The sequence below is a fragment of the Mesoplodon mirus genome, assembly GCF_964341445.2.
Source record: "Mesoplodon mirus genome assembly, chromosome: 4".
NCBI lineage: Eukaryota > Metazoa > Chordata > Mammalia > Artiodactyla > Ziphiidae > Mesoplodon > Mesoplodon mirus.
The window spans coordinates 53,652,503-53,666,576 of NC_138979.1; the positions used below are offsets into that span (position 1 = coordinate 53,652,503).

Genomic DNA, 14,074 nt, shown 5'->3' on the forward strand with positions numbered 1-14,074 from the left:
TTCCTCCAGCCTCAACAGTTACGTCTTTAATAGTTTGTTTTTGACTTTATATAACTGAAATAATGGTCATTTTCCCACAATATGCTTTTCCCTGACTCAACGTTATATTCTTAAGACCATTTATATTATAGAACATATAAGCATTCCATAGTGTGAATACACCACAGTTTATCCATTCTGGTAATGATGAACATCTTTTGTTATTACAAACAGTGCTGCCATTAATATTCTTGTATATATCTCCTTGTACAAATATACTAAAGTTTCTTTCTCTACAGCAGTGGTTCTCAAACTTGACCATGCATTAGAATCACCTGGAGGGCTATTTAAACATAGATTGCTGGGTGTATTGTGTCAGATTCAGGAGGTCTGAGGTGGGTCCCAAGAATTTGCATTTCTAACAAGTGCTCAAGTGCTAGTGATCTATTGATTCAAAAATTGCTTCAGAGTCCATACAGTGAGCCCTCCATATCTGTGGGTTTTGCATTCACAGATTCAGCCAACCATGGATCAAAAATATTCAGGAAAAGAAAATTCCCCAAAGCAAAACTTGTACTTGCCTGGCTCCAGCTACTATTTACATAGAATTTACACTGTGTTTACAACTATTCTCATAACATTTACATTATATTAGGTATTATAAGTAATCTAGAGATGATTTAAGGTATACGGTGGAGGATGTGCTGTGCATAGGTTATATGCAAATATTATGCCATTTTATATAAGGGACTTAAGCATCTGCAGGTTTTGGTATCCATGGGGGGTCCTGGACCCAATCCTCCACGGATACCAAGGGAGAACTGTATAGGTCTAGCTGTGGAATTGCTAGAGTGTGATAGAGAATGCAAATTTTCAACTTCGCTAGGTAATGCTAGATTGTTTGCCTACCAGCAGTGTGAAAGAGAATGGTCAGACTTAACTTTTTGCCAGATTGGTGGGTGTTAATAGTGGAAAAGGAAAATCTGTGTGCCTTTTTTCATGTTGAAACTTTCAGAATATGGGGAACCTCGTCTTTCCTTTTTTTTTTTCCCGCCACACCTTGTGGCTTGTGGGATTTTAGTTCCCCGACCAGGGATTGAAGCTGGGCCCTCAGCACTGAGAGCGCAGAGTCCTAACTACTAGACCGCCAGGGAATTCTGAAACTTGCTCACTTTAAGTAAGGAATGTTGTCCAGGATGCAGGACACACGCACACACATGCACACACACAGTATTCCATAGAAAAACCTGTGTGTGCCGATCAAGTTCAGTTTCAGTTGCTTAAGAATCTTGGATAAAAAATGGGCAGAAGACCTAAACAGACATTTCTTCAAAGAAGATATACAGATTGCCAACAAACACATGAAGGGATGCTCAACATCACTAATCATTAGAGAAATGCAAATCAAAACTACAATGAGGTATCACCTCACACCAGTCAGAATGGCCATCATCAAAAAATCTACAAACAATAAATGCTGGAGAGGGAGTGGAGAAAAGGGAACCCTCCTGCACTGTTGGTGGGAATGTAAATTGATACAGCCACTATGGAGAACAGTATGGAGGTTCCTTAAAAAACTACAAATAGAACTACCACACGACCCAGCAGTCCCACTACTGGGCATATACCCTGAGAAAACCATAATTCAAAAAGAATCATGTACCACAGTGTTCACTGCAGCACTATTTACAATAGCCAGGACATGGAAGCAACCTAAGTGTCTGTCGACAGATGAATGGCTAAAGAAGATGTGGCACATATATACAATGGAATATTACTCAGCCATAAAAAGAAACGAAATTGAGGGGGCTTCCCTGGTGGCGCAGTGGTTGAGAATCTGCCTGCCAATGCAGGGGACACGGGTTCGAGCCCTGGTTTGGGAAGATCCCACATGCCATGGAGCAACTAGGCCCATGAGCCACAATTACTGACCCTGCACGTCTGGAGCTTGTGCTCTGCAACAAGAGAGGCCACGATAGTGAGAGGCCCGCGCACCGCGATGAAGAGTGGCCCCCGCTTGCCGCAACTGGAGAAAGCCCTCGCACAGAAATGAAGACCCAACACAGCCAAAAATAAAATAAATGAATAAATTAATTAATTGAAAAAAAGAAAAAAAGAAACAAAATTGAATTATGTGTAGCGAGTTAAAAAACAAATGGTTCTGAAGAACCTAGGGGCAGGACAGGAATAAAGACACAGACGTAAAGAATGGACTTGAGGATACGGGGAGGGGGAAGGGTAAGCTGGGATGAAGTGAGAGAGTGGCGTGGACATATATACACTACCAAATGTAGAATAGATAGCTAGTGGGAAGCAGCCCACTAGTGGGAAGCAGGGAGACCAGCTCATGCTTTGTGTCCACCTAGAGGGGTGGGATAGGGAGGGTGGGAGGGAGACGCAAGAGGGAGGAGATATGGGGACATGTGTATATGTATACCTGATTCACTTTGTTATAAAGCAGAAACTAACACACGATTGTAAAGCAATTATGCTCCAATAAAGATGTTAAAAAAAGAAAGAATCTTGGATAATTACTGCAATTTCTAATATTTTTATCTTCCATTGTTCTTAAAAAATCCAAGGAGAAATTTCACTTTAATAAGAAGGCTTGCTTAAATTGAAGACACTTTTTTAAAAACAATTAATTAATTAATTAATTAATGGCTGTGTTGGGTCTTCGTTTCTGTGCGAGGGTTTTCTCTAGTTGTGGCAAGTGGGGGCCCCTCTTCATCGCGGTGCGCGGGCCTCTCACTATCGCGGCCTCTCTTGTTGCGGAGCACGGGCTCCAGATGTGCAGGCTCAGTAATTGTGGCTCATGGGCCCAGTTGCTCTGCGGCATGTGGGATCTTCCCAAACCAGGGCTTGAACCCGTGTCCCCTGCATTGGCAGGCAGATTCTCAACCACTGCGCCACCAGGGAAGCCCGAAGACACTTCTTTTAATTGAGAAAAGTTTCTCAGGGACCTCCCTGGCAGTCCGTTGGTTAAGAGTTTCCAATGTGGGGTTGGGAGTGTGCTGGTTTGATCCCTGGTCAGGGAACTAAGATCCCACATGCTGTGTGGTGCGGTGTCGGGGGAGGGTGGGAGTTTCGCAATTAGTGCAGAAGGCTAATTTGGAGAAAAGCTGATTAGATATCACAGTAATTTTATTGCATTCCTAAGAGAAACTCCTTGAAAGCCAGATCCAAGTTGACTTTTTTTTTTTTTTTTTTTTTTTGCGGTATGCGGGCCTCTCACTGTTGTGGCCTCTCACACTGCAGAGCACAGGCTCTGGACCCGCAGGCCCAGCGGCCACGGCTCACGGGCCCAGCCGCTCTGCGGCATGTGGGATCCTCCCAGACCGGGGCACGAACCCGTGTCCCCTGCATCGGCAGGTGGACCCCCAACCACTGCGCCACCAGGGAAGCCCCCAAGTTGACTTTTTGTTTCACAAGTTCACATTCTAGATGAGAAGCTGCTTCAGAGTTGGCCCCCTGGTTCAGGAATGCTGCTCTCACAGTTACTATTCAAGCAAATATGTGTCAGGGTCCCGCTTCTGTCAGATAGGGTTGAACCCTCACAGTAGTGTGGGGTACCCCAAGAGCGTTGTCCCAGGACTAGGTGTTTAGTGGGCTTTGGGGTTTGTTGTCCTGTGACTGGGCACTAATGGTTGCCTGTCTTTCAGCTTTCATGACTCTGGTGATCATATTGCTGCACACGTTCTGGGGCATTGTGTTTTTTGATGGCTGTGAGAAGAAAAAGTGGTACACCCTGCTTGTAGTTCTTCTGATCCATCTACTGGTGTCAGCCCTGGTGAGTATTGCTACCATGCTCAAACTGGTTTTTGGAGCTCAAGTCTGCATATCTAAAGTGGTAGATTCCACTCTGAATGAAATACATGCTCATAGGAAAATGAGGAAATTCAGAAAAGTCATTTAAAAGAAAGAATGAATGAATGATAGATAAATCATCTATTTCTTACCATAGAAAGATAACTATTAATTTGTTGGTTGGTCTCATAAAAGTTTTTTGGGTCTTTTTTTGGTATGTGTCTTTTAATGGGTAGAGTCAAACTGAAATAGGCTTGCATTATGCTTACGTTATGTAACACATCTTAAACAATTTCCATGTTATTATAAATCCTTTTAATATTTAAGTTTTAGTGGCTTTAGATCATTACATAAAGTTATAGTTTGCTTAACTGATTGATAACTTGTTTTTCTACTTTTGGTTATTATAATGCTGTCTGGAACAACTTTGTGTGTGAAACTTTTTCAATTCATTGTTTAGATTCCAAGGAATGGATTTTTGAAGTCAAATGGTGTGAATATTTTTAAAGCCCCTGATGCAAATTGCTAAAATACTCTGGACAAGGGTTGTACTATTTTTACGCATTCTGATCAATGTCAAGAGTGCCCATCTTACTCTCTCCTCACTGACATTATAATGCCAGTTTTCAAAAGTAATTTAAAAAGAATACTTGATGTATTGTTTAAGCACTGTTTAATGCTTTGGTCTTAGTTTAATTGTAATGTGTCATATACTTACATCAGAATTATCCCAGCCACTGCTTTGTCCAGACCTTTATCATTTCTGACCTACAGTATTGAAAAGCTTCCTTCTGATGGTGGCCTGCCTCATGTTTCTCTCCTCTCCATCCATTTAGAGTTCATATCAGGTTTTCTTATACTGGGCTTCTTGTTCTCTGTTCCATCTAAAAAACAATCTTATTGCCTTTCTTACCTAAAACCTTTCAGTCATACAGGATACTAAAGTTACCCTTAATATGACGGCAGCTATGTAAAGTCAAATCTTTTTTTTTAATTTTTTTATTTTATTTTATATATTTTTTTATATAGCAGGTTCTTATTAGTCATCCTTTTTTTTTTTTTTTTTTTTTTGGCGGTACGCGGGCCTCTCTCCCTGTTGTGCCCTCTCCCGTTGCGGAGCACAGGCTCCGGACGCGCAGGCTCAGTGGCCATGGCTCATGGGCCCAGCCGCTCCGCGGCATGTGGGATCTTCCTGGACCAGGGCACGAACCCGTGTCCCGTGCATCGGCAGGCGGACTCTCAACCACTGCGCCACCAGGGAAGCCCTAGTCATCCATTTTATACACATCAGTGTGTACATGTGAACCCCAATCTCCCAATTCATCACCACCACCCCCACCTGCCGCTGCTTTTCCCCCTTGGTGTGCATACATTTGTTCTCTACATCTGTGTCTCAATTTCTGCCCTGCAAACTGGTTCATCATCTGTACCATTTTTCTAGGTTCCGCATATATGTGTTAATATATTTGTTGTTCTCTTTCTGACTTACTTCACTCTGTATGACAGTCTCTAGTTCCATCCACGTCCCAACAAATGACCCAATTTTGTTCCGTTTTATGGCTGAGTAGTATTCCATTGTATATATGTACCACATCTTCTTTATCCATTCGTCTGTCGATAGGCATTTAGGTTGCTTCCATGTCCTGGCTATTGTAAATAGTGCTGCAGTGAACATTGGGGTGCATGTGTCTTTTTGAATTATGGTTTTCTCAGGGTATATGCCCAGTAGTGAGATTGCTGGATCATATGGTAATTCGATTTTTAGTTTTTTAAGGAACCTCCATACTGTTCTCCATAGTGGCTGTATCAATTTACATTCCCACCAACAGTGCAAGAAGGTTACCTTTTCTCCACACCCTCTCCAGCATTTATTGTTTGTAGATTTTCTGATGACGCCCATTCTAACTGGTGTGAGGTGGTACCTCATTGTAGTTTTGATTTGCATTTCTCTAATAATTAGTAATGTTGAGCAGCTTTTCATGTGCTTCTTGGTCATCTGTATGTCTTCTTTGGAGAAATGTCTATTTAGGTCTTCTGCCCATTTTTGGATTGGGTTGTTTGTTTTTTTAATATTGAGCTCCATGAGCTGTTTATATATTTTGGAGATTAATCCTTTGTCCATTGATTTGTTTGCAAATATTTTCTCCCATTTTGAGGATTGTCTTTTCGTCTTGTTTATGGTTTCTTTTGCTGTGAAAATGCTTTTATGTTTCATTAGGTCCCATTTGTTGATTTTTCTTTTTATTTGCGTTCCTCTAGGAGATGGATCAGAAAAGGTCCTGCTGTGATTTATGTCAAAGAGTGTTCTTCCTATGTTTTCCTCTAAGAGTTTTATAGTGTCTGGTCTTACATTTAGGTCTCTAATCCATTTTGAGTTTATTTTTGTGTATGGTGTTAGGGAGTGTTCTAATTTCATTCTTTTACATGTAACTGTCCAGTTTTCCCAGCACCACTTATTGAGGAGACTGTCTTTTCTCCATTGTATATCCTTGCCTCCTTTGTCATAGACTAGTTGACCATAGGTGCATGGGTTTATCTCTGGGTTTTCTATCTTGTTCCATTGATCTATGTTTCTGTTTTTGTGTCAGTACCATATTGCCTTGATTACTGTAGCTTTGTAATATAGTCTGAAGTCAGGAAGTCTGATTCCTCCAGCTCCGTTTTTTTCCCTCAAGAGTGCTTTGGCTATTCGGGGTCTTTAGTGTCTCCATACAAATTTTAAGATTTTTTTGTTCTAGCTCTATAAAAAATGCCATTGGTAATTTGATAGGGGTTGAATGGAATCTGTAGATTGCTTTGGGTAGTGTAGTCATTTTCACAATATTGATTCTTCCAATCCAAGAACATGGTATATCTCTCCATCTGTTGGTATCATCTTTAATTTCTTTCATCAGTGTCTTATAGTTTTCTGCATACAGGTCTTTTGTCTCCCTAGGTATTTTATTCTTTTTGTTGCAGTGGTAAATGGGAGTGTTTCCTTAATTTCTCCTTCAGATTTTTCATCATTAGTGTGTAGGAATGCAAAAGATTTCTGTGCATTAATTTTGTATCCTGCAACTTTATCAAATTTATTGATTAGCTCTAGTAGTTTTCTGGTGGCATCTTTAGGATCTCTATGTACAGTATCATGTCATCTGCAAACAGTGACAGTTTTACTTCTTCTTTTCCAATTTGTATTCCTTTTATCTCTTTTTCTTCTCTGATTGCCGTGGCTAGGACTTCCAAAACTATGTTGAATAAGAGTGGTGAGAGTAGACATCCTTGTCTTCCTCCTGATCTTAGAGAAAATGCTTTCAGTTTTTCACCATTGAGAATGATGTTTGCTATGGGTTTCTTGTATATGGCCTTTATTATGTTGAGGTAGGTTCCCTCTGCCCACTTTCTGGAGAGTTTATATCATAAATGGGTGTTGAATTTTGTCAAAAGCTTTTTCTGCATCTGTTGAGTTGATCATATGGTTTTTATTCTTCAGTTTGTTAATATGGTGTACCACATTGATTGATTTGCATATATAGAAGAATCCTTGCATCCCTGGGATAAATCCCACTTGATCATGGTGTATGATCCTTTTAATGTGATGTTGGATTCTGTTTGCTAGTATTTTCTTGAGGATTTTTGCATCTATATTCATCAGTGATATTGGTCTATAATTTTCTTTTTTTGTAGTATCCTTGTCTGGTTTTGGTATCAGGGTGATGGTGGCCTCATAGAATGAGTTTGGGAGTATTCCTTCCTTTGTAATTTTTTGGAAGAGTTTGAGAAGGATGGGTGTTAGCTTGTCTCTAAATGTTTGATAGAATTCACCTGTGAAGCCATCTGGTCCTGGACTTTTGTTTGCTGGAAGATTTTTAATCACAGTTTCAATTTCATTATTTGTGACTAGTTTGTTCATATTTTCTATTTCTTCCTGGTCCAGCCTTGGAAGGTTATACCTTTCTAAGAATTTGTCCATTTCTTCCAGGTTGTCCATTTTATTGGCATTGGCATAGAGTTGCTTGTAGTAGTCTCTTAGGATGCTTTGTATTTCTGCGGTGTCTGTTGTAACTTCTCCTTTTTCATTTCTAATTTTATTGATTTGAGTCCTCTCCCTCTTTTTCTTGATGAGTCTGGCTCATGGTTTATCAATTTTGTTTATCTTCTCAAAGAACCAGCTTTTAGTTTTATTGATCTTTGCTATTGTTTTCTTTGTTTCTGTTTCATTTATTTCTGCTATGATCTTTATGATTTCTTTCCTTCTGCTAACTTTGGGTCTTTGTTCTTCTTTCTCTAGTTCCTTTAGGTGTAAGTTTAGATTGTTTATTTGAGATTTTTCTTGTTTCTTGAGGTAGGCTTGTATAGCTATAAACTTCTCTCTTAGAACTGCTTTTGCTTCATCCCATAGGTTTGGGATCGTCGTGTTTTCATTGTCATTTGTCTCTAGGTATTTTTTGATTTCCTCTTTGATTTCTTCAGTGATCTCTTGGTTATTTAGTAACGTATTATATAGCCTCCATGTGTTTGTGTTTTTTTACGTTTTTTTCCCCTGTAATTGATTTCTAATCTCATAGTGTTATAATTAGAAAAGATGCTTGATATGATTTCAATTTTCTTAAATTGGCTGAGGCTTGATTTGCGACCCAAGATGTGATCTATTCTGGAGAATGTTCTGTGTGCACTTGAGAAGAAAGTGTAATCTGCTGTTTTTGGATGGAATGTCCTATAAATATCAATTAAACCTATCTGGTCTGTTGTGTCATTTAAAGCTTCTGTTTCCTTATTTATTTTCATTTTGGATGATCTGTCCATTGGTGTAAGTGAGGTGTTAAAGTCCCCCACTCTTATTGTGTTACTGTCGATTTCCTCTTTTATAGCTGTTAGCAGTTGGCCTTATGTATTGAGGTACTCCTATGTTGGGTGCGTATGTATTTATAATTGTTCTATCTTCTTCTTGGATTGATCCCTTGATCATTATGTAGTGTCTTTCCTTGTCTCTTGTAACATTCTGTATTTTAAAGTCTATTTTATCTGATGTGAGTATTGCTACTCCAGCTTTTTGTTGATTTCCATTTGCATGGAGTATGTTTTTCCATCCCCTCACTTTCAGTCTGTACGTGTCCCTAGGTCTGAAGTGGGTCTCTTGTAGACAGCATATAGATGGGTCTTATTTTTGTATCCATTCAGCCAGTCTGTGTCTTTTGGTTGGAGCATTTAATCCATTCACGTTTAAGGTAATTATCGATATGTATGTTCCTATGACCATTTTCTTAATTGTTTTGGGTTTGTTTTTTTTGTTTGTTTGTTTGTTTTTTTAATTAATTTATTTATTTATGTTTTGTGGTACACAGGCTTCTCACTGTTGTGGCCTCTCCCGTTGTGGAGCACAGGCTCCGGACGCGCAGGCTCAGCGGCCATGGCTCACGGGCCCAGCCGCTCCGCGGCATGTGGGATCTTCCCCGATCGGGGCGCGAACCCGTGTCCCCTGCATCGGCAGGCGGACTCTCAACCACTGCGCCACCAGGGAAGCCCTGGGTTTGTTTTTGTAGGTCCTTTTTTTCCTCTTGTGTTTCCCACTTAGAGAAGTTCCTTTAGCATTTGTGGTAGAGCTGGTTTGGTGGTGCTGAATTCTCTTAGCTTTTGCTTGTCTGTAAAGCTTTTGATTTTTCCATCGAATCTGAATGAGATCCTTGCTGAGTAGCGTAATCTTGGTTGTAGGTTCTTCCCTTTCATCACTTTAAGTATATCATGCCACTCCCTTCTGCTTTGTAGAGTTTCTGCTGAGAAATCATCTGTTAACCTTATGGGAGTTCCCTTGTATGTTATTCGTTGTTTTTCCCTTGCTGCTTTCAATAATTTTTCTTTGTGTTTAATTTTTGCCAATTTGATTACTATGTGTCTTGGCGTGTTTCTCCTTGGGTGTATCCTGTATGGGACTCTCTGCGCTTCCTGGACTTGGGTGACTATTTCCTTTCCCATGTTAGTTAAGTTTTCGAGTGTAATCTCTTCACATATTTTCTCTGGTCCTTTCTCTCTGTTTTCTCCTTCTGGGACCCCTCTAATGTGAATGTTGTTGTGTTTAATGTTGTCCCAGAGGTCTCTTAGGCTGTTTTCATTTCTTTTCATTCTTTTTTCTTTATTCTGTTCTGCAGCAGTGAATTCCACCATTCTGTCTTCCAGGTCACTTATCCATTCTTCTGCCTCAGTTATTCTGCTATTGATTCCTTCTAGTGTATTTTTCATTTCAGTTATTGTATTGTTCATCTCTGTTTGTTCTTTAATTCTTCTAGGTCTTTGTTAAACGTTTCTTGCATTGGTCTCGGTCTTTGCCTCCATTCTTTTTCCAAGGTCCTGGATCATCTTCACTATCATTATTCTGAGTTCTTTTTCTGGAAAGTTGCCTATCTCCATTTCATTTAGTTGTTTTTCTGGGGTTTTATCTTGTCCCTTCATCTGGTACATAGCCCTCTGCCTTTTCATCTTGTCTATCTTTCTGTGAATGTGTTTTTTTTTTCCACAGGCTGTAGTTCTTCTTGCTTCTACTGTCTGCCCTCTGGTGGAGATGGCTATCTAAGAGGCTTGTGCAAGTTTCCTGATGGGAGGGACTGATGGTGGATAGAGCTGACTGTTGCTCTGGTGGGCAGAGCTCAACTTTAGTCTGCTTGACTGCTGATGGGTGGGGCTGGGTTTCCTCCCTGTTGGTTGTTTGGCCTGAGGCAATCCAACACAAGCCTAGCTGACTTTTTGATGGGGCTAATGTCGGACTCTGGGAGAGCTGGTTTATCTGCAATGACTGCTAACCTAGGTCAGTTTGGAAAACTCCTGAGCGTTTCACCTGAGGCCTCCCTGGAAAAGGTGCACATTTCTGACTCAGCACTATCACTAGCCCTTATTTATAGCTGTGTTATAACCCCTCTCCCCAGCCAGCATTATTTTATTTGATACAGTTTTTACATCTACCTCTCTAATTAGAGTTTGATCATCAGTAATGGGACCTTATCTTGTCACTCTTTGTATCCTGAATCCAAGGGCATGTGCAGGCAGGGTGAGGGTGAGGACGGTGAGGTGCCTTGGAGGCACTCCCCCTGCTACCCCTGCTGGGCAGAGGTGACAGACTGACCCAGTCAGAGCCTCTTGTTTGTTAAGAAGAACCCATCTCCCCACCTTACCCTGGCCCAGCACAGGAAGTATCCTTTCTTCTATCAAAGGCCAGTCAAAAAACAAAAAGGCCAGTCAGTCCCTCCACTTGGGCTTCAGACCTAATTCCTTCCTACTTAAGGACTTTACTCCTTTGACTGTGCCCTCTCTCCTACATCACCAGCCTGTCCCTTTCTTCACCAGCATATAGACATATCTGAAATAAAACTCTTCATTATTGCCTGTTCTCCTTCGAGCTATGACTTTTTTTTCTGGTTCCCATCGCAGCAAAATTTCTCAAAGCGTTATCTCCGCAAACTCTGTCTCTGCTTCTTCTCTCATGCTTCTAGCGCATTTTGCCTTCTGTCCAACCACGCTTCTAAGACTGCTTTATTTTTTTTATACAGCAGGTTCTTATTAAGTCCAAGTCTTTTAAGCTTGGTCTTCCTCAAGTCTTTTTGTATCTCATTAAATAGCACCGCCATTTGCCTAAAGCCAGAAACATGGAAGTCATTCTTGGCCTCTCCCTTTCCCTCACATTCCATCCACCAGCAACTCCCATCACTTCCTATCATCTGCTCTCTCCATCTCTACCACCATTACCCCGGACTAAGTCACCAACCTGTACCCTCCTCATTCAGCGCAGAGTCTTCCTAACTAGTCTCCCTGCTTTCACCATAGCCTCCTTGAATCCATTATCTGCAGTTTAAAAAATCTAAAATCATGGGAATTCCTCGGTGGTCCAGTGGTTAGGACTTGGCGCTTTCACTTCCATGGCCCGGGTTCAATCCCTGGTCGGGGAACTAAGATCCCACAAGTGCAGGGCGGCCAAAAAATAAACAAATAAATAATCTAAAATCATTCAGCTCCCCGACCTAAAACCCTTCCGTGCACCTCCACTGCACTGAGGATAAAACTCACCCTCCTCACCAACATGCTGTGTAGCTGGCCCCTGCCTTCCTCTCCTGTCTCAGCGCTTGCCCTTCCATCCCTACACATCATTTATATCAACTCTCAGGTTCTCAGCTGCAATGAACTCTTTGCCCTCCTTTGGTTCCCTCCCTTGGTCTACACCAGGCTGGCTCCCTCCTCCTCCTGTAAGTCTCAGATTACATGCTGCTTCCTCAGCGCCTTCCTTGACCCCCCTAGGTAGATCGCCTTGTTCTTACCTATGCTAGCGCCATCTCAGTGGTAGTTATTCTGTCCTGGCACTCATCACAATTTGGAATTATTTGTTTCTTCATTCATCACCTGTCTCCCTTACTGGCATATAAGCTCCATTAGGGTGGGCACTGTGGTCTGCACTGGTACCTCACAGCATCGCATCAGCAGTGTTTAAATGAACGTTTGGAACCCTCAGCGATTGTGCAGCTGAAAAGGATGCTATTCCCTCACGTTCCCTTAATACTAAGGATGTTTACTAAAGTAACCTGGACTTGTCTCACTTTCTTGCTAGCTCTAAGAGCCAGTTAACACAGAAATGGTTAAAAACTGGGCCCTGGTTATGTAACATCTATCTTCTGTTGGGTATTTCATTAGGTCTGTCTGCTGATTACCTTCTAGGGTTGCCATTTGAATATATTGGATTGGCCAAAAAGTTCCTTCGGGTTTTTAAGTCAAAATACACATATTTCATTTTCACCGAGAACTTTATTGAACAGCGTATTCACTGTTTTGTTCCACTACCTTTTGCTATTTTTCAGGCAACTTTGTAATTCTGTCTTCCTAAAACTGATTATCTTTTTGAGCAAAGAACTGTTCCAGGTGCCTTTTACAGTCTTCCAGGGAATTGAAATTTTTTCCATTAAGAGAATTTTGTGAAGACCGAAATAAATGGAAATCCGAAGCTGCAATGTGTGGTGAATATGGTGGATGAATCAGAACTTCCCAGCCAAGCTGTAACAGCTTTTTGCCTGGTCATCAAAGAAACATGTTGTCTTGCATTATCCTGATGGAAGATTATGCTTTTTCTGTTGACTATTCTGGCCGCTTTTCGTTGAGTGCGGCTTTCAGTTGGTCTAATTGGGAGCGGTACTTGTTGGAATTAATCGTTTGGTTTTCCGGAAGGAGCTCGTAATAAAGGACTCCCTTCCAGTCCCACCATCTACACAACGTCACCTTCTTTGGATGAAGACCAGCCTTTGGTGTGGTCGGTGGTGGTTCATTTTGCTTGCCCCACCATCTCTTCCATTCCATACTGTTGTACAGTATCCACTTTTCACTGCCCATCACAATTGGTTTTAAAAACGGAACGTTTTCATTACGTTTAAGTAGAGAATCGCATGCGGAAATACGGTCAAGAAGGTTTTTTTCACTTATGTGGAACCCAAACATCAAAGCGATTAACATAACCAAGCTGGTGCAAATGATTTTCAATGCTTGATTTTGATATTTTGAGTATGTCAGCTATCTGCTGCGTGGTATAAAATTGATTGTTCTCAGTTAATGTCTTGATTTGATTGCTATCGACTTCAACTGGTCTACCCAACTGTGGAGCATGGTCCAGTGAGAAATCTCCAGAACGAAACTTTGCCCACCACTTTTGACACGTTCGATCAGTCACAGCACCTTTGCCATACACTGCACAATCTTTTTTGCATTTCGGTTGTGTTTTTACCTTTCTTGAAATAATAAAGCATAATATGCTGAAAATGTTGCCTTTTTTCTCCATCTTCAATATTAAGATGGCTACACAAAAAGTCACCAATTTTGATAAGTCTTTTTTTAAACGCATGCTGATATGACAGCTGTCACATACAATCTAACAAAATTGTTTTGAATGAAGTGAAAGACAACTAAGTGCTACTACAGCCAGCTTACGGAAAAAAAACGAATGAACCTTTGGCCAACCCAATATTTTCTCTCCACAGACCCAAAGAGAAGCTTGGCGGCCAGGTTACAGTTCCCACCTCTAAAAAGCTGTCCTTTTGCTCAAGGCAAATAAACTCTCCGCGTCTCAGCCTTCCTGCATCTTCACCAGCCGTGGGCACTTTCCTGCCCATCCTCAACTAGATAGAGATGCCCCCTGCCTCACTCTAGTCAAAAGCTCTCCTACACCCAGCATCTTTTCACTTTGGGAGCCAGATCTGGCTTCACTTTTCCTGGCTGCCTAGCCTGTCAGGTTCTTAAATCTGAGATTGTTCTTCTATGAAATGGGCCCTTAACTCACAGGTTATCA

The 14,074-nt window shown here is 41.2% G+C and overlaps 1 protein-coding gene across 1 annotated transcript in view; it reads left to right on the forward strand.

Annotated features, from left to right (window-relative positions):
• APH1B (aph-1 homolog B, gamma-secretase subunit) overlaps positions 1-14,074 on the forward strand; it is a 37,970-nt gene that overhangs the window by 19,541 nt on the left and 4,355 nt on the right. The window contains exon 5 of the mRNA XM_082617314.1: positions 3,642-3,769. Coding sequence (XP_082473440.1) covers positions 3,642-3,769 — 128 coding nt within the window. The remainder of the gene's footprint in view (positions 1-3,641; positions 3,770-14,074) is intronic.